Source organism: Onychostruthus taczanowskii, unplaced genomic scaffold (assembly GCF_017590055.1).
Source record: "Onychostruthus taczanowskii isolate IOZ18803 unplaced genomic scaffold, ASM1759005v1 scaffold39, whole genome shotgun sequence".
Lineage (NCBI taxonomy): Eukaryota > Metazoa > Chordata > Aves > Passeriformes > Passeridae > Onychostruthus > Onychostruthus taczanowskii.
This window is the reverse complement of record NW_024501348.1, coordinates 564,105-585,456: the sequence shown is the minus strand read 5'-3', so window position 1 is coordinate 585,456 and position 21,352 is coordinate 564,105. Positions and strand designations below refer to the sequence as shown.

Below are 21,352 nucleotides of genomic sequence, written 5' to 3'. Positions count from 1 at the left end.
TAAAACCTAGTATTAATAAATGTAGTGATTTTCACAAGCATTAAGGATTTCATATGGTGCCAGAACTCGATGTAAATGAGTTCTTGATATAAGCAAGGATCAATCGCCTTCTCTCCTCCTCCTAATATAACCATTATGTTGGAGTAACTTAGTGATTTTGCTTGAAGAAATGCATACACTTTTTTTCATTTCCATCAAAAATAGTTAAACTACAAAAGATGCAGTTGAGTATCTTCCATTTTGTTTTCCATTTTCCTTGTTCAACTGCACTTGAGGTATACAAATGATGCTATGAGATAAAACTGAATTGTGTGAGCAGAAAGAAAAGAATCTGAAAGCAAGCTTTGCTTCCCTGTGGAGCAGTGAGAGACTGACCTCATGTGGTGTGAAACCGAAGTTGCCAGGGGAAATACGAGGATAAAATTGAATAGAGCAAGCATCTTTGAAGATTTAATTTTTCTCATACATTTCTGATGTTTTTTGGGGATGTTGCGCTACTTAAAAAAATTTTAATCTAGGTAGTTTGTAGTCTGATTGTTAATAGGAAGTTGACCAGTGTCCATATTCCCAAAGACATTTTTGTGCCCCAAAAGGAATGGTCTAACAAGCTGACCCCAGGACAGCGGTCTGTGAGCTGTGGCCCAATTATCTTTACTGCTGCCTGTACATGATTTTAATTGAAATGAGTAGGAGTTGCATGTGAGCGAGTAACTGAATAATCAGTCTTCGTTTCCAAGCCCTTTCTGGCACTTCCCCAGCAACATGCTCATTGTGCTTTCAGAGCCCTGCTCTCTAAAGTGAAGAAAGCGGTTAGGAAAATTATGGAGTGGCACCATGCAGAATAGGCAGGGTGTTCCTAGACTGTATATGTTTTACATGCATGAATAATGCTGATAGTGTAGACTTCATAGTTAATTCTGTTGGCCTGATTCTTCAGTATATGTGGAAGGATCTAACTATACAGATAACAAAAGGAGGTTCTGTTATTTTGAAAAGTCTCCTCCTTAAACAGCACACATTTAGTTGCAAAGGATTTAGGGGCTATTGTGAACTAGGGACTCTCACAGGAAAAAGAAAATAACAAAAATAAGTTTAAAAATCCTTTGGGAAATTCAGATGAACTTTAGAAAATCTTTAGATTTTCTTTAGAAAGTCTTTAGAAAATCTGTCCCTATTCTGTAAATACTTTTCTATGTGCTTTATTGTATTCTGTTCTTTATGTTGACTTAAATATCTGAAATAACAAAGGCTTTTAATATATTCTACAAGTACTCTAAGTACATCTTCCAGATGACAAACCTTCCCTTTTCTTCTTTACAGATCCTCTTGGAACCAGGGGTGATACAGGACGTCCTGGCAGCTGGGAGTCATTTGCAGCTTCTGGAGCTTCTCAGTTTGTGTTCTCACTATCTCATTGAGGTGAGGCTGTTTCTGTTTGGTACACTTTTGTTTCAAGCCTAATTTCAGTAGAAGGCTATTAGTACAATACCTGGTGTAACCTAAGTGGCAGAAACTGAATTTCAGGTCTGAATTTTTGGGTGTAATTCGGGTTTCAGTTTATGGTCAATGCTTTATCCCTCCATCCATTTCATTCCTGAAAACAAGAATGGTCCACCTCACAAATGGTCTCCCTTTTACTGGGGAATTTGCTTTCTTCTGCTTCAGTGTACCAAATGTGAAGATGTTTCCCTATTAGGATCATGATATTGTGACAAATTCAGATGTGTAATTCACAACAGAATATGGGCATGTATTCCAGGGCACTACAACCTCTCACCGAGGGAATAGGGCTTATTTTAATGGTACCTTATTCTCAGTGAGTCTTATGCCTATAATGCCAATGTCTTTATCAAACAAAAAAATTGAGTTGTGGTAGAGTTTTGGGTTTTTTTGTGCTTGGCTTGTATAGGAAATGGCTTATGATGATAGCAGGAGAACAGCTTTGATGGGTATCTGTGAAAAGCCTTCTAAAAATAAAATGGCAATAGCAGTTCTACAGAACTGTTTGCTCCTCTCAGCAAACAGTTCTGTAGAACTTTTCAGCACTGTTTCTGAAAAGGGATGTGTTAACTGCACCTGGGCATGGAGATGCACATCAGCACAGTGCTCTTGGTGTGCACTTGCCTTCCAACAGTGTAACTGGCTTTGAGCAGTGGGAGTGTGCTTGGCAGCACGCCGAGCTACTGAGCACCAGGGGCAGGCAGGATCTCTTGCTAAGAACTTCACGATGTACTTGAAGGCTTTGTGTCTTACAGAGAAAGAATCTCTTCTTTGAGTGTTAACCCTAGGAAACCCTTCAAAATGTATATTCAGATAATAAGTTGGTATTAATTTGTGCATTATAAATTGATTAGAAAGTTAAAGGAGCTGACAGAGGGCTGCAATTGGTATAATTTTTTTTTTTTAGGAATGCAGGAAGAGATTTAATTTTTCTGAGAAAACAGACATGGATTGTGATGGGAAAGATGGTTGGTTTGAGAAATAAGAACTGCAAGATACCAAATAAGCCACAAAAGCATTTGACCTACTGATTGTCAGGCAGGCATGGGAAGGTGATGAGACAGATACAAATCTAACACTGGTAGTCATATACAGTGTATTTAATGGTCCTGAAACAAATGAGTCAGTGTATGTCTTTGATTCTTATGTGGCTCTTTCTTTGTCAGAAATTGAACTAAAGAGATTGCAGCAAAGAAGCTACAGAAAATATTAAAGAGTTGGAAAAAGTTTGTTGCACTCATCAAGTAGGGATGTGAGAGGATGTAGGTATATACTCAACATAAACCCTTGTGCTAACTTTTTCTGTTTAGGCTAAACTAATGTCCGGTAATTTGTAGCTCTTCTCTTAGCACCATCATAATACTTTTAATCCTGATGCCATTGCAGAGGAAAGACAGACAACTACAGAGTTAGTGGTGCATTGAATCTTGTCCTTAATGTGCAAGCTATGGTCAATTATTTAGAAATTGATGGCTAATGAATAAGAAAAATAAATCAACCCCAAAATCACACTATAATAAAAAAACCCCAACATTTTGGAGTTAATGAATATTTCTTTCAAGTTACTCTGTAATTAACAGAGCACTAAAAATTGTCTGGACATGACAGTCAGAGGAACCTTTAGGTTGGAAAAGCCCTTTGAGATGAAGTCCAACCACAAAATAACTTGCAAAAGAATCAGAGGCATTTTAATTCCTCTCCCACTAGTGCTTTTCCTGTTGATCTCTTGTCTTTTGATGCGTTTAGCTCATGCATATGTTTAATTGCATGTTTTTCTATTTATACAACTTGCAAGATTACTGTGTCTTTCATGAGTCATAGAAACCACAACTTTGTGGCCTGCAGTTGCTGTAGGATGTGTGAAAGATGTGAAAAAGCACTGTTATGCCCTGAGTAGTGTGCCAGGGTAGGACAACTGGAACTACACTGTTGTAAAAATTAAGAGGAAGTGGGACCCAGTGTCCAGATTTACAGTAGTGGAGGTGGGAAATAAGGTAGTGGATGAAGGGGGAAAAAGAGGAGAATATGTGTTGGAAGATGGAGAGCAGTGCTAGTTCTGTAACCTCGTTTTGAGTCAGGGTCTCATTGTAAAGGTTTAGAATCTGCATGCACATCTGTGAGGTGGCTGTAGCTTATATCATGTTGGGCTTTAGGCTGTATTTTACTCTTTTTATAGTCTTTTTTTTTACCAAGTTCACCTTAGCAAGGCACACATGTAGACAGATCTGCAGTCTGAATAGATCACAGTAAGAATTTACCTGTCTTGTTTGTTTTATATGGTTGCAGTCCATGCAAGTAATCAGCCTTGAGTGGTTGCTGTAAGTCTTTTTAACAGAGGTCAGCAAGGTACTGCATGTTAAAACTGTAATATCTTTCAGGTCCAAACTAATTAAATCAAGTATCTGTTTATGTTCTACATATTATTGTGTGACATTAAAAAATAGCTCTTGCTTTATTTTAATACTATCTGCAAATAAAATCCAAGTAGATAAAGAAGGCTTCCTTAAAACCACTTATCCTCTCTGCAGCTGGTAACTGAGGTGTCTTGTCACCCCACGTGCTGTGATGCAGATGCTGGAAAGGGAAGAGGACTTGCCCTTTCTCTTCTCCCTAATGAATGAGTGTGTCAGAGTTCTTCATTTACAGTGCTACTGAATTACTTTCATGATGTTTTGAGTTGTTCAGTTATCACGAACTTAGCTTAGTTTAGCCTAAATTCAGGAAATACAGTGTGTGGGGTCTAGCTGTCATGTATCGTTGTGTAATGATGACACAGTTTTAACTTGTTAGGATTGTCTTTAACTGTTTTGATTAGACCAAGCTTTTCCTGTATGAGTGCTGCTCTTATTGTTAGCACTTGTTCCAGCTCTTCTCTAGATATTCCAGTCTGACAGTTCATTGGCACTGTCTTGAACACTTTCTTCTCTTTTTGATACTTTTATCTGGGACCTGTAATAATGCCATGCATTTCAATAAGAATGGAGTTTTTTGGCTGCAAATGCAATTGGCATTGCCTGTTCATTATCTGTTTCAAGGCACATTAGTAGTCTATGAGGTTCCAAAGAATACTGTAATGATCTGATTCATCTAAGATGATTGCTGAAGTGTCTGATTGTCAAGAATTATTTCTAGTTCACTGGGGACAGAATAATTTCTAGCCAATGCTGACTTTTATATTGACTGGTCTTTAAGGAATTTCCTCTTGGTTGTGTCAGAGTAAACAAAGTGTTATTTTGACTATGACAAGTCCTCTTTTTTATAGACTAAACAGCTTAGAGGACTTTAATTTTTTGATGAATTTAAAAAAAATTCTTTAACAAATTGTTTCAATTGCATTTATGGCAATTTTTTAAGAGAGTTCTCAGTCAAAGGAATGACAGGAAAAAGGAGAGGAACATTTTCTCCTTACCCCCAGTTAAGTAATGCAATGGAGATTTCTGACAACACTGCTAGTTTATTAAATGCATTTTATCGTCTATAAACTTCTCGTTATCAAATGCTCTGTAGCATCTAATGTTGATTCAATATTTTCATGTGAAAACTCATGCTCATTTTAGATTGATAATTTAGTAGTTTTTATTTTAAAACTGTGGTAAATAATATTTTCTTTATTTGCAAACAAGAGAAATGCCCAAGTATTCCCTACTTTTGGTCTTAATTCCAGCTTTCTGTAGTGCTTCCTCTTCTCCTCCCATATCAGCATTGTCATACCTTGAATTATGATTATTCCACAACCTCTGTTGTTTGGGTTTTTTTTTTTTTCTAGCTTCATTTGTGGAAGGGGACTCTTTTGAAGCATGCTGATGTATTTTATTTGAGATGCATACATATTCATGAATCTCTCATGTCATCTGCATAATTCTCAGGTACATTAAACATTGAAACAAGGCTTGTAAGCGCACACATCTGTCTCAGGCTGAACAAACGGTAAGGCAATGCGTTTTTCCTTAACTGCTACAGAGGATGGGAGAGCTAAAAACTTGAACTTTGTGTACCTTCAGTGGCACTAAGGTCTGTCATCACTCACACAGCATTTGCATGCAGCCTGCACATCCAATTCTCTCAGGTTCTTGTTTCCCAAGTTCCTCCTCCAGCTCAGGTTGATTGTCAGTTTTGGCGGAGGTTTTTCGAAGGAGGCTATTGCAGAGAGCTGCAGCCAATAGGCAAACTTTGAAATGTAGCAGGAATGGGTTATCTGAATGTCTCCTTTGCCTTTTAAAAGAAGTGGACCATATTTGTCGCACGGTATAAGAAAAAGCAAGAGACAGCTAGTTAAAGGCATTAAATGTGGTGGCCATCTGAAAATGGACTTCTGAGATGGAGCTGTAGAGAACATGGTATTAGGTACTGTGTTTGTGATGACCTATTTTGCACTTTAAAGCTTGTGAGTGTTTTTCTGAAGGATACATGACAACTTTATTCTTATGCAAGAGAATAAATGTGTTAAAACATTTATTCAGAACATAAAAATGTTTGTTTCATGAGTATGTCTGAAACATGAAACAGTTATGTAACAAGCTGTAGATCTAAGAAATTTTGTCTTTTTCCTCAACTGTTTGTGTATTCAGTACCAGCAAGCCACAAACTGCAAATTATTTTGACAATCAAAGAGTCTTAATAAGGAGGGAATGCTATTGAGAATATAAGTTTTTAATGGAATTTCCTGCTACTCATCAACAACAGCTCAGTATTGTGTGGGTAATAATTGGTTTTTATAACAGAGGTTGATTTCCACTGGTATTCAGGGATCTGGGATATTGGACTGCCCATAATTGAAATCTTAAAGCTAAGTGATTTTTCTGTATATTCTGAAATACAATAATATTTTTTTTCAGGGAGTTCTAGGTACATCCTGAATTACAGTCAATGGATGATAGTTGTGGATGAGGAGTTTAGAAGTTGCAGAGCAGTCCACAGCAAGGCTTGGACTCATTTCTGAGAGGCAGGACATTGCATGACTGTTAGATAGCATTTATCCCTTTAGTTTTCTGCTGTCAGATTAGGCACCTTTTGTGAAGAACAAATTAAGTTTACACACTGGACAGAATCTGGGACATCATTTATGTTATGTATATTGGTTGGATAGTGGCATAGTTTCAGTACAGACTTATTTGAAGTAACTGTCCTTGTACTTAATTCTGGAAATGATTTCTTATTCTCATAGTTCCTAGGAGGAAAAGGTATAGTAGACATGAGCGATGGTGATCCTGATTGCCACTGAAGTTACTCTGACTTGTAAAAATTCTTCTTGGGATCCTAAATGTTTTTTGTGTCAAGTGAACTTGAAGGTTTGATGCCAATTTTCCCATTAGTTTTAAGTGCATTAGGTTCCCTGCTAAGTGGTAAATGTACCAGATTACTTTTTAGAAGCTTCATTACATTAAATGGAATTCTGCTTGCTGGCTACTGATGTCAGTCATACCATCTTTGAAGACAGCTAATTTAAGATAAAAAGAAAAGAACATTTCAGGTGAGTGACTAAAATAAGCCTGGGCACAGCACTGTACAACAGCAGTCAACTGGAATTTTCTTGGAACTGCCTCTGTACTGTTGTGCACTGGATTCTTGTATACAAAAGCAGACAGTGAGGAGGATCAGACCTGGAATATAAAAATAAGGTTAATCAATTGACAAATCCTTCTGGAATAATTAATGGTAATAATTGAAGCAGGCAAATTGTCTGGGGTAGGGGCATTTGATTTTTAACCTTCTACTGTAATGGTCAATTTAGGCTAAAAGAACAAATTTTTTTCCTGGTGTACAAATTCCTAATGATCTAAATATTTTATTCTTCTAATTTTAAACTATCTGAATATGTTGTAGATTGAAATATGTTACTGTTTTTAAATGGAAGAAGCTACAAATGAATTTTTGTATGGATTAAAAGGAGGAGTGTGCATGGTTTATATATGTGGGTAAGCCAGAGCTTCAAAGCTATTTATTTTTCTTAAAACCAACTTCTCCATTTGGAACAGTGCCAGTGACAATCCCAACTTTCACTAAGATAAACTCCTTCAGAGATGAATTAATTCGTACACCAGAGATTGAGAGCATCACCTTTGTATTGCTAGAAGCCCCAGATCAGTTGGGATTTTAGCTCCTGGGTTTTTCATACAGAGTGAATTAAACTGCTGGAAAGAAAATCTAAAGGTCATCTAGCAACCAAGGCTTGCTTTTTTTAACTAATACTGAGTTTTTAATCTACGTACATGCATGCACACTCTGCACACTCCCCTCAATCCCCCAGAATTAGTCACCACCAGCAAGCTTAAGTCTACCAACTTTATCCTGTGGTGAAGTAACCTTCCTATGCTAAGAATACAAAGTAGACAAAAATAATGTCTTACATTTTCCTGTTTTTAAGTGTTACACAACCAGTTGTTACTGTGCTAGCCTGCTATTTTTTGAAGGAGCAAGTTTTGTCAGCTGTTGTCATTGAGCTATTGATAGTCATTAGAAAAGTTCTTGGACAAAACTCAAAAATAACTTGGGGAAATTTTTTCTGTTATCTCTTTAATATACTGATACATTACAGAGATAATCTATATATGAAATGTGCTTGCACTAGTGAGGATTTCAACTTAAAATGGAACTCAGGAAAAAAAATGGTGGTGGTTTGTTTTTATCCATTTTTCAGTTGGTATCAGTGAGGAAAGTGAAAAAATACCAAAGTGACAATACCCAGTCACTTTGAATCCTATTCTTAATGTAATCCACTTGCTGCTATTTATGTGCAGTGTGAATTGAAACTGATGATGGAAGTGTAAAAAAATGATGCTGCAACTTCTAGTTTAACTATTGCTGGCAAGATCAGAGCTCCCAAGCTGTCCAAGGTAGTTGTATGGATACACATTGCCACTCCTCCGCAGCAAAGTTACAGGAGAGATCACAAGTTGGGAAGAGACAGGTAGTGCTGTATCTGCCATCTCTTTGCAGATTCTGTCAGGAAGGGTGAGCAGCTTTGGTGTGTGCTTTAAATAAGAGCAAGGAAATCATATTGCTTCACAACTTCCCTCCCTGCCCTTCTCATGTTGTCATTCTAGCCAGTGTTCTCTCTTTAGACGACCTTTCTGTTTATCATTCCCTAAGAGATTTCTGTTTCTGGGATTTTTCCAGTATTTTTATAAAGCTGTAAACAGGGCTTGATGAATGCCAGAATGCTTCATGTACAAAATTCTTCTTTGGTTTTATTACCATCTGATCGATATTATTGTTTTATCTTCTTCCTGTCCCTCCCTGTCCCCAGTGTATTTCACTTTAAACTCTCCTTAAGAATTGAGGCAGTTTGGGTGTGTGAGCCTCCAGAATGGAAGTATTTGTAACTGGGTAGTGCAGCTATCTTTATCTTCTTGTGTTCTCACCGACATGTCCGCTTTGAAGTCTGGAGGACAATTTTGTTTATTGCAAGAAATGCACCCAAAAGGCAGAATGGCTGAACTGGGATTGAAATGAGGCAGTCGGGGCCCTTCCTCCCCGGGTCTGGGCAGCAGGTGGCAGTGTGAGTCCGTAACAGTTTCAGCAGAGAAATTCAAGCTAAAATCAGAAAAAATGAAAAGAAAAATTATTTATTTTTACTCCGTATTAGTCTTCTGACCTAATCAGTAAAAAAGTCATTATTCACACAACACTGGGCAATATGCATTGTAATTTTTAACAAATAATAGGAAACTGTTAATGTTTTCACAGGAAATACAGTTCTGTCTTGTGCAGCAATGGTCATTTATCACTGCACTTTGTGAAATCACTCATTTGTTCTAATTTGAATGTAAATGACTCTAAGGTTTTACAAATAAGGTGACAGACTCACATAAATGTAATTGCAGGGTTCATCTCTCTCTTTTTATATATCACTCATTAAGTTATGAATTAAATACATCGTATTAAACCAGGGGCATGTCCAATGATGATATTGTAATGGCAAATTACTCTATGCTATTAGAGGTGTATTTTTTATTCATGGACATTAATTTGTCATTAAGCGGCATTAGTTTAGCACTTTTATGTGGAAGACGTGACCTGAAAGAGGAGACTTACAGCTCTAATGTGAAAGAAGAGGAATATAGGCACCAGACATAGAGAGGGGTTTTTTTACCTCCTAGAAAGAAACAGAGAAAAAATTTACTGAAATTTGTTTACATCTAAAGCACTTTGAGTTCTATTAAGCCATTTTAGCAAAGGTATTTCTGAAACAAGAAAATCCTTTGATTGTAAAGTATTTACAATATGGGAAAAGCCAGAATGCTAAGTATGAAATGGTGACTATAAATCATTTGTAACCTGTGGACCTGAAGAGAACATTGGGCTTGAAGTGAGTTACAATCTGATTTTATCTCAGAAGTATCACTGTAGTAGAGAGCTAATTGTTCATCTTTTCTTTCCTCTATACTAGCTTACCCAAAATAGAACTGGTTTTTTTTTTGCATTTTTCATTATGAAATAAATATCTTTTACCTCTTCTCTACTTTGTATTTTTAGATACACTAGTATTATTTTCACAGGAGTCAATTTGAAATTCTAAATGCAGTAGCAAATTTTTTTTAAAGAACATAAATGAGAAAATGTATTATTTGATGGAATTTCAGGAGCCAACTTAGCACCTGAAGTATAAGGCTAAAGAAAATAGTGAATGATTCAGTCTGCTCTGTCTTTAAAAGATGTCAAAAAGACCTTGTAAATTTAATTTTAATTTTTCAGTCAGTTTACTAGAAGAGACTTTCAAAACCTTGTTTATTTAATGGTGAAGAAGGACTGAAGTAATGAGGATCCAAGCTGATACATTCTCCAGTTATGCAGTATTTGCATTTTAGTCTTTTTTGTAGACTATCTCTCATTAAAGGCATAAGAAATCTGGACTTGATACAAACTTATGTATTTGGCAGTTGATACCCTGCCCCACCATTTTTTATGTTTTTCTGATAGCTTGCTTAATTGTTACTGTGTGATCCATTTATCTGGACTGCTTACAACATACTCAACTAATTGTGCTAGTTAAGAAGACAGATTTGTAAGGAGAATAACCTAAGCCCACATTATGTATAAGTAGCTTTAGAAATGGAAGTATTCCAGATTATCATCTCTTTTTTATTACTGTTAGGATACTGTTAAACCATCTGTGTTTATAGGGGACCACAAAGAAAGAAACAAGTTCCATATAAGGCTGTTGATGTTTTCCAAGAGATCTTGTAGTAGCAGTAAATGAAACAGCATTTTAGCACATTCCATCATTTATGGTATTTTGTTTGCACAACTGCATGAGTAGAATTTGTATTGTGCTTCAGAGTAGTGGTGTAGACTAACTCCATTTGCAATAAAGACACCCTTTCTGTCCAAGTTACTGAATAGGCCTTGAAAGCAGAATGAATATAAATGTATACATGCTGTAATGACTTACTGAATCTTCAGCCAGTATGTGATCAGAGCTTTAAAAGTTATAAATTGTCCTCATTCTTCTCACTAATTCTAAAAATTAGAGGTCCATGCCTAAAGATTAGTGGCATCAACTTTATTAACCATCAATAATGTCCTGTGAGTGTGTTATTTCAAACATGAAAAACATGAGAAATGCCAGTAACTTCATTCACCTGTTTTCTTGTGTAATATATTCAAAACATCTGTTTATTATGTGGAGGAAGTTTTTGCTAAATTTCCCATCTGTTTAAACAGTTTTATGGAGTTTGTGGTTTCTGTCACTGTGTCTAGCTGTATAAGCAGCATTATATCTTAAACCAGGGCTTTTATTTACAGTTCAGTAGGAACTGAACTGTTAACACATAGAGTTCTTTCTCCTTGTTAATTCTTCCTTCTTCCTTGTGGAATATTTTCTCCTTGTTAACTGGAAGCACTGTCTATTCTAATTATGTATGTAAAGTGCCTTGAGTTTCCATAGCATCTCAGCACACCTGATGATCATGGGAAGGCATTGTAGTAACCTCAGGTATGTTCAGTTGCCAGCAGTCTCTAGGATTGGAAGTCCAACTGACTTGAGGCGGCATGCTGTGGACATGAAAAACATCAGGGGGACAGGCTTACTGTCATACACCATGCCCCAAATCTGTGTTTATATGTGTTTGTATTTGGGTTTGCCTGCCTCTCAGTATTTTTACTGTAATTTGCAGCATTACCATCTTCATGAATATGTAGGAAATACAGTCATGCAATGATGATGTCCAGGACTCCCGAGACTGCTATTGAAAGTTTACTGTAACCAAACACTTGAAATTATTTGACTTTTCTAGGGAAGGTAGTGTCTTAACTTCCATGTATTCCTAATCAAGTTTTGGACTCACAAAGCACCATTCAGACCTGGATCAAAGCTTGAACAGGTTAAAAAATTTCTTGAAAAGGAGCAAAGAGCAAAAATGGTCAGTGTGTGAATATTTTGTGATGGGGGGAAAACGAACAGTATTAGACATATGTAACCTTTTATAAGCTGTTGGTAGTCTTTTGCTTATAAGTGTAGTTGAAATCTTTGAATGCTTTAGCAACATTTCTCACTGAAATTTGTATTTGAAAAAGAGTTTTATAACATTGCATGGAACAATCATTGCCTAAAATTTTCTTTGGTAAGCTGTAGTTAATTTTTGAAAGCAGTGACTTTTCTGCAGAAGTACATTCTTTTTGAAGCAATTTAGCTATGTCTCATTTTTAAATGCCTTTCCAAGGTTCTGTGAGAGAGTGTTACAGAATGGGTCAGGTTGGAAGGTAACCTGGTGGGTTGTCTGCTCCAACCTTCCTGCTCAAGCTGGGTCATCCTGCAGCACAGGGCACAGGATTGTGTGCAGACAGTTATCAAATATTTCCAGTGATGGAGACTCCACAACCTTTCTGAGCAACCTGTTCCAGTGCTCAGACACCTGCACAGTACAGAAGTTTTCCCTCCTATTCAGGTGGAACTTCCTGTGTATCAGTTTGTGTCTATTGCCTCTTGTTCTATTGCTTGGCACCACCAGGAAGAGCCTGGCTCCATTCTCTTGGCACTATCCCTTCAGATATATTGTTGGGGTCCCCTCTCAATCATCTCTTTTTGAGGCTGAATGGGCCAAGTTCCCTTAGCCTTTTCTCATAAGAGAGATGCTTCAGTCCCCTAAACATCTTTGTAGCCCTTTGCCGGACCCATTCCAGGAGTTCCACGTCTCTCTGTTTGTGAGGAGCCAAGGGTTGGACACAGCTCTCCAGATGTGGCTCCACCAGGGCAGGTAGAGGGATAGGATCACCTCTCTTGACCTGGTCTTCCTAAAGTACCCCAGGACACTTTTGGCCACCAGACGACTGCTAGCTCATGGACAGCTTGCAGTCCACCAGGGATCCTAGGTCCTTCTCCACAGAGAGTTGCTTCGCTTGATTCTATTATTTTTAAAGGGAAATGCTTTAGAGGTGCCTTTCAAACTCTGCAGGATTGAAGTCCTGGTACATATCTGTAGTTGTGAACACTTAAAAACTGAGCGTACAATGAGTTGTTCAGCTTATAAAGGTGATGTCTTTAAGGTGAAATTTTGAAGTCTGTGAGAATTTTGTCATTTGGTTGTGTTAAATATATGATGCATTGATTAAATGTTCTTTGTGGGGAAAAAAAAAGGATTTTTGCTAAACAAGAGATTTTGACTGTAAGCTGTTTGAAATTTAGAAGTGAGGGATTTCATTATTTTTTGTTCTTAGTAAGAACTGCTAGAAACAAATGGACCCAAGTCATCACGATCTTTGAAGGCTCATGCATTCCTGTTGGTGCTTGGCACCTTCAGCAGTGTGAACATTTACATGTATTAGTTTTGGGAGGACTTGTGACTTGTTTAGCAGTACTGAAGGTCAGCTGTAGGAAATCAAACTGGATGTTAACGCCCATTTTTTACATTTGGCCTTCACCCTTTCCAGGTTTTCTACTTTTGAAAGTCAGACTTACAACAATTTCTGGCTAAAAAAATGACAGGTAAATCCCTAGTCAATAATGCTTAACATGTGCTTAGCCTGGAAAATAAAAAGGAGGCTCAGGGGGGACCTTATCACGCTCTACAACTACATGAAAGGTGGCTGTAGCCTGCTGGGGGTCCTTCTCTGCTCACTGGCAACCAGAACAGGACAAGAGGACACAGTCTTAATTGTGCCAGAGGAAGTTTAGGCAGGGCATTAGGAAACAATGCTTCATAGGAAGAGTGATTTGCTGTTGGAATGGGCTGCCCAGGCAGATGGAGTCACTATCCCTGGAAGTGTTTAAAAAAGACTGGATGTGGCACTTCGTGCCTCAGTCTAGTTGACAGGGTGGTGTTAGTTCATAGGCTGGACTTGATGACCTCAAAGGTCTTTTCCAACCTAGTTAATGCTGTGATTCTGTGAAAGACAAGCAAACTCCTCTTGATCTGCACATGTCCAGATTTTTTTTTCTTTTATTTTTTTTTTTAATTTGGTGGTTCTTCCAGATTTTTCCCATTCTTTTGACTTTTCTGTCTATTTCTGGCCTACCACTATCCCTTTTAATGCTGTTTATCTCCTGAAATGGGTTCTGATTAATACATTGTAAACCTACTGATAACACAGCTCCTAGTTGTGGGGAAAAAAAGAGATGTTCTTTTCACTGATAAAGCTGGAGAAAGAGAGTTGTAGAGTTTTGGTTTTTTTTATTGGGGTGTGATACCTATACAATACACATTGCAGACATTTTGCTGATATATTGAACCCTATATGTAAGTTAAAATTCTGTTAAAGTTGGTGAAGACAGGAATTATCTAGCTGCTAGATTACTGGAGTGGGTTCCAGACATTTGAGGTTCTCTTCTTTGTATAATCTGCATCATGGGAAATCTTTTTAAATTATTCTTCTGCTTCTCCTTTTTTCCTCTGTAAAATGAGAATTTACTTTGGTTTAGTGCTGTGAGCAACAAACATAAAATTCTTAGTGATTTTTGAGCTGAGGTCAGATATTGAAGGAGCACAGAGATACCTGAACAACTAACAGTTTTCTAAATAAAATGGAAATGTTGCCTTTTTATCATTCACATACTTACAGTAAGGTTCTTTTAACTGCTGAATACTCTCATATCTTCAGGCAGCTGCAACAAGTCTCTTGCTTTTGAGAGGAATGAGAAACCATTATAACCCCAGCAGCCAAACTGCACAAATATTTCCTTCTTTACCTGTACAGACAGTTGTCAAAAAAACTAGTTTTATTGCAGTCATTTTTTTTTTTTTAATGCAGAGCTGCAAAATGCACATAATCCCATGAAGCCAATGCAAACAGTCCTGTACTTTCTAGTTCCTTGTCCAAGGCAGCTCTGATCCTACATTTATACACCAGAAACTATTTTCTGAAAATTTAGTCAGGGCTATTTTTCCTTTCATATATTCTCTCCATGTTATAAGTATCTTTGCTCAAGATCAAATCCTCCAGGAGTCTTTCTTTAAAAAACTAACTTGAGCTCCTGAAATCTTGCAAGGTTGGTTTTCCAACCTGTAGGTTTTAAGTATCCTTAAATTTGGACTTCAGAACTGGTACCAATAATTGAAGAGTAGATTTAAAATGTAATGTTAAAGCAGCAAGAGGGCTTGTTTCTTTTATTGGGCAGTATTGGGTGTGCATTTTATGATATGAGCTTTTTTTTTTTGTGCCTCCTGATGGATTGTCAGTGTTGTTCTAAATAGAGCCTGGTATATTTTCTGTATTATGTTAGTGGTTCCCAGATAGCCTGACAATACTCACGCTGTCCTTGCAGAATCTTCTGTAGACTCTTCAGACAAAACTTATCATTCTCTACTTCAATTAAACTGTTGACAGTATTGGATCAAAATTGATTCCTTGAGGACTTTTGTCTATCAAAGTTATACTTATTATTGAGTTATCCTGCACTGGATTCAGCGTTTCAGTAGATGGAGTACCAAATACTGACTTAAAATTCTAAGGAAGTTTTTCTACTTTGGGTTCTTTTGCAAACATTTCTGAGACTTGAATTGATCTGTGTTAAATAACCTGTTATTCCAGGTATTTTAGGCAATTTGTTTAATTCTCTGATGTTATTAGATGACCAGCTCACTACAGCTACCCTTTTCCAATTCTTAGTTTTTAGATGTGTCTGTTAGCTTTGTAATCCATAAGCATTTGGTGACAGGCTGTTCCCTGAAACATGTTTTTAAGAAAACTGGCTCCTTGCTGGGCTTAATACAGAGCACCTGTATACATCAATTAAATGTTCCAGAAATAAAATGTCATAAAAACATTATGAAAGAATTGTTTGAATCATATTGTATATTCTTTGCACATAAACATCCTTGTTCTTATTTATAGAGAGATAAAATTAGTATATTGATAATTTTAAATATGCTCCCTATTTATTATCTGATTTATTATTTGATAATTATTTAAATATGCTCACTAAATATTTAGTGTAATGTCTTCAGTCATGAATGTTGCATTCCTTTTTTTAGTTAGTGACGATGATGCTTTTTATCAGTCTTCATCGCTTTTCACTTACAGAGTTAGAGGGGCAGTCACTCAGCCTCCTCGAGAAGCTGTGTCTTCTTTGAATTGTAATTCTAAATCTCCTGCTATATTCCAGTACTGTTTGCCACCTGTAATCCCTGGGGTCTGGATCTGCTCTCGTGTTCTTTGATCTGGGTTTTTTTCATGCTTCTGCATCTGACAGTGTCTTTTTCTGATCTGCTGGTCTCCAAAGTGGATCCCAAACAGCACAATAAAAACAGACTTTTGGCATTTGGGTTTTGTCATTTTGATTAGGCCCACAGTGCACAATGATGCAGACATAATTTTGGTTAGCTGTGGAATAGATTATGGGCAGTGCAGCTAAAATGTGATGCGATTTTGGACTGAAAAGTTCAAACAAGTTGTTACTGAGTATATCCAAATTATTTTTCTAGAAGCTTAATGAGGGGTGTCAGTGGAAGTTGTTAACAGGAATGGCAACTCCTATGATCTATTTCCATTCTGAATATTTTTAATATGGAAGAGCAATGGTCTTCCTGTCAGCCTCATTCTTAATAATGTATAATATGCTTTTAGGGATGTTTTCAGGGGGTTTCAAGTGATTCATCTTGAAGCTGAAAAACTTCAGTTTGACTTACGAAATGTTGGCAAAATAGCAAGCTATTTTTAAAAAGGCATTGGAAAGGGAAAGTGTCAGGTACACTAATACCTCTATTAACAGATATATCAGGAATGTTGATTTTTAAGTTTTTTTGTCCCCCTCTGTCCTCCATGCTGGTAATGGAGATATGAATTAAGAATAAAAATTGCACTTTAATGTACCGTGAATTAGGAATAATTTTTCTTTTTCTATTTTTTGTGTCTAAAAGTTTTCATACTTAATACTGATTTAAGACTTACTTTGGTTTTCAGTATATTAAGGAGGATTTACTTACCTACTTTTCACAGAATAGAATCATAAAATCATTAAGGTTGGAAAATACCTCCAAGATCGAGTCTGACCTTTGACCAAACACCACCACGTCAATTAACCATTGCACAAAGTGCCATGTCCAGTTGTTTCTTGAACACTTCCAAAGATGATGACTCTGCCACTTCCCTGGGCAGCCTGTTCCAATGCTTAATGACCCTTTCAGTGAAAAAATTCTTCTGGGTGTCCAACCTGAACCTCTCCTGGTGGAGCTTGAGCAAATTTCCTCTTCTGTAACTGGGAGAAGAGACCAACACCTCACCTGGCTACACACTCCTTTCAGGCAGTTGTAGAAAGTGATAAAGTCACCCCTGAGCCTCCTTTTCTCCAGGCTACAAACCCCCAGCTCTCTCAACAGCTCTTCCTATCAGTCACTCTCTACATCCTTCATCAGCTCTGTTGCCCTCCTCTGGACTCTCTCCAGCCCCAGAATGTCTTTCTTGCAGTGAGGGGCCCAGAACTGGTCACAGCACTCGAGCTGTGTCCTCACTAGTGCTGAGTACAGAGGGACAACCATTGCCCCAGCCCTGCTGGTCACACTATTCTTTATCCAAGCCAGGATGCCATTGACCACCTTGGCCACCGGGGCACACACTGGCTCATGTTCAGCTGCTGTTGACCAGCACCTCCAGGTCCTTTTCCACAGCACACTTTTGCAGCCCCCAGCCTGTAGTGCTGCATGGAGTTGATGAGGCCAAAGTGCAGGACTTGGCCTTGTTGAATCTACTGTTGGCCTCAGCCCATTGATCCAGATATAATTTGAAACAAGTCTTAAAAAAAATCATTGAAATAATTTCCCCCCCAGTAACTAACAGATCTTGTTATTGTCCTCTTCCATATGCAATTAAAGAAGTGATTGGAAATAGTTTCTGAGCATCCTCAGTAGAATCTGTTGAATTACAATTCCCATTTGTAATATGGTGTATTATTTCTGTCTTGCTTGCCAGACTGAATGGCTGTTTCTGTCTCACTTGAGGACCAAGTTCACAGAGACTTTTCATGTATTAAATCGTATGGTGACTATGAGCTACTAATGTGATGGCATGAAGAAAAAGGCAGTTTGACTTTCATACAAGATAATTGATAAAGCTAAGGAAGTATTAATGCTACTTTACAAAGTACTGCTGAAATATCAGGAGCACTGGGAAGAGTTTGTCCATGCAGAAGAATAAGTGAAATCAAAACTGTGGGAGTTGTAAAAAAGGTTAGCTAACATGATCAGGAAGACCTACTTTACACAAGGAGATTAGAAACACTTTCCTTGTTTAGTCTAGTAAAATGAGGGCTAAGAAGGAATATCATTGTTTTCTGTAACTATATCAAGGGAGTAAATACCCTTTTTTTTTTTTTTTTTTTGGGGGGGGGGGGGGGGGGGGGTGTGCAGGAAGAGAGAAACATTGTGCTATTAAATCTAAAATATAATTTTGGCACAGAAATATATATAAACTGTTTAAGTAAATTAAACAAAATTAAGAGATGGAGTCTCAAAATCAGCTGAGCCTTCTTGTAATACTAGTTGGGAACAAGATGGATCTTTCTTGATTTCTGCTCAAGATGTTTTGATGAGCTTGTGGTATAGTAGAGAAATAGACTTCCACTTCTGTATTCTCATGGCCTTAAATGGTTATAGGAGCCTGTAACCAAAAAAAAAAAAAAAAAACAAACCAAAAGGAAGTAATAGTATCATAAGGTCCTATTTTTTCTCTTCTTCTGGTTTGTAGTTATTTATTTTGGCTGCTACTCTTGTAAGCTTTGGGTTTCTAAGGGGCAACACTCCCTCTTTCCGGATTTGTCAATATTAGCAACAAAAATTACTGGTTTTTTATTTACTTACCATAAAAAATTACTGGTTGTTGATGCATTAGCCAAGTAGTTTTCAGCTTTCCTCTTACACTGTAGTAATTCCAAGAGCTAGGAAAAATAGAAAATTATAAATCATCTGTAGACTATATTCTGTGATTTCTGCTGGAGTAAAGGATATATAAATGTGTATGAGAAATGTTATTCTTCACAATATGTTTGAAGAAAAGGCAAGCTCCCATAATTGGCAAAAATGGTAAATGTTGATAAGTCTTGTCAAATCCTTGCTTTGTGTTTCTGCTGTGTGAAATGATAGAAAAGTGCCATGTGAAGGGTGAGAAGATCTCCATGTTCCTTCATCCCTGTACTTTTATTTGCTAAATACAATATATTGCTACAGTTATATTGTCAGGAGTAGCTGGTGAGATGTGAAGCTTTTCACTTAGGGGCTTCCTATGCCAGGGACACTTAAAATAATTTTAAAAATTCTTATAGCAGCATCTGTTAACGTAGAGAAAGCAGCTGTTGAAACCTCTGCAGAACCTTACCTGCAGTTCTTCCACTGGTACTATGAAAATTTAAGTGTGTAGTCTTAATATTCCATTGTTTTATTTCTTTCCATGATCCACATAATTGTGTATGTGGATTATAAAAGTTATGTATAATCAGGGTCACTTAAAATATTTAATTGGATTGGCAGTTGAAGATATTTGTGCTATTTAATAATGTAGATCAATCTGAGTTTCTAGAAAATGTTTTCTTTTTTTAGTTTTACATGTGGCACGCTTCACTTTCTTTTTTTGAATACCACACATTTGTGTCATCACATGAGCAATCTGAGAATATCATGTCTTTCCTCTGTGCTTGTGAAGCTCACAGGCCTCCTCTGTGCCTTCAAAGAAGATTCTCGCTAGCACCAGCCAGCAGGATTAAACCTGAAAACTGAGCAGATATAGAGAAACAATAAGTGAGAAGGGAAATGAATTCTCATAGGGTAGAGAAAAAAATAACAGGGCTGAAATGTTTTGATATTGTTGGTCTTTTCCTTAGCTCTAGACCTACTTTGAAACAGCAGCAAGGATGCAAATTAACTTTTCATGCTCAAAGGAGAAAATAAAAGCAAGAATTACAGGAAGTGGTGAGAAAGCAGTGATCCATCAGAAAAATTAATTGTATAAAACAAGTCACTTAAAGCCATCTTTTACTTTGTCTTATAAACACATCTGCAGCCTGCACATATTTAATAAGAGTAATCAGTTCTGTACATTGAAATATTCTGAGCCAGATGTTCCACTGTGACCAGGCTTCAGCAAAATGCTTTTAACGGCTCAGCTGGATGACTTTGGTGTTTAACAGAGGCAAATTTCAAATAAGATCTAAAATATACTTTGCGCTTATGCTTATTATGAAACGTTTGTGTCTGTTGCTGTGCTGTTGAGTGTGTGCCTGATCTGTTAGTTCTTAACTAAATGTGTGAGGTTTTGCAGAACTAAAACCTTTGATATACAAAGAAACAGCTAGACCCAGCAGAACTGGTTTTCTTTTATCTTAAAATTGTGTTGATCCCTTTTTTTTGTCATTACAATTTTTCATTTTGTTATTATCCCTTACCTATTTAGGATCCATCTTTGCTGTGATTTTTGTCAAGAATTTTTTCTGAATGGTGCAGCTGGTTCATAGTATTTAATGTGGCAGAGAGCCTGGATATGTAGGGTCAAGACTTGTGCTGCTTAAGGATTTTTGGATGTCCCTCTCTCAGAGACCTCACACGTGGGGTTGTTGTTTTTTGGGTTTTGTTTTTTTTTTTTTTTTTTTTTTTGTTTTTTTTTTTTTTTTTTTTTTTTTTTTTTTTTTTTTTTTTTTTTTTGGTTTTTTTTTTTTTCCTTTAAAGAGGCTGAACCCCTTTTAGAAAAGGGGGAAATAGTGTCACCATGCAACTCTTCTCTGCTACAGCAGCAGGGCTACTCATTTAATACCTTGATTTATAACAGTATTGTAATCTAGGAAGCAGGTGGAGTTACAACTGGTTATGGTACTTTGGATATTAATGGCTTGGCTTGGCAGTGGAATTCTAAAGCTGTATATACTTTTGCTGTTTTAATTATGCATTCATTAAAAGCTTTTATACCCAACAGAATAAAGTAAATATTGTTTGATCTCCGTAGTGTGCTCCCAGACTGTAGATTTGCACAGCAGGGTCTTGATAATCTGAATAAATTGTATTTCCCCAAGGAGTTTATCTTTCAAATAAGGTCATAAAGAAATGCATTCTTTCCCCTTAGTTCTCCTTGTGCTTTTTCTGCTATTTATAACACGGAGCACAGGAATGGAGGTATATCGTAGTCTGCTGTGTACTTGGTTATGATTAACTCTAATTTATCAATCTGTTACATCCTTTTCTGTGGCTTGCGCAAGGCAATTATTCTTTAAAGTATGAACAAATAAAGATGGTTTTGGAAGCAACTTAAACAGAGCATTTATATCTGTTTTTCCTGTTTGACAATTTATCATATTTCTATATTAAAATACACCTCTGTATCAAAATATTCACACTGTCACATCAGTTATTTTGAATATTTAATATTGTCATCTTTCAGATGATGTTTATTTGTAGAAGATGTTTTCTTTTATGAGTCTTTTAAATGTCAGCTCATTGTT

General features: G+C 36.9%; 1 protein-coding gene across 1 annotated transcript in view; it reads left to right on the top strand.

Annotated features, from left to right (window-relative positions):
• KLHL32 (kelch like family member 32) overlaps positions 1-21,352 on the top strand; it is a 119,567-nt gene that overhangs the window by 55,827 nt on the left and 42,388 nt on the right. The window contains exon 5 of the mRNA XM_041412337.1: positions 1,321-1,419. Within this exon, the coding sequence (XP_041268271.1) occupies positions 1,321-1,419 (99 nt within the window). The remainder of the gene's footprint in view (positions 1-1,320; positions 1,420-21,352) is intronic.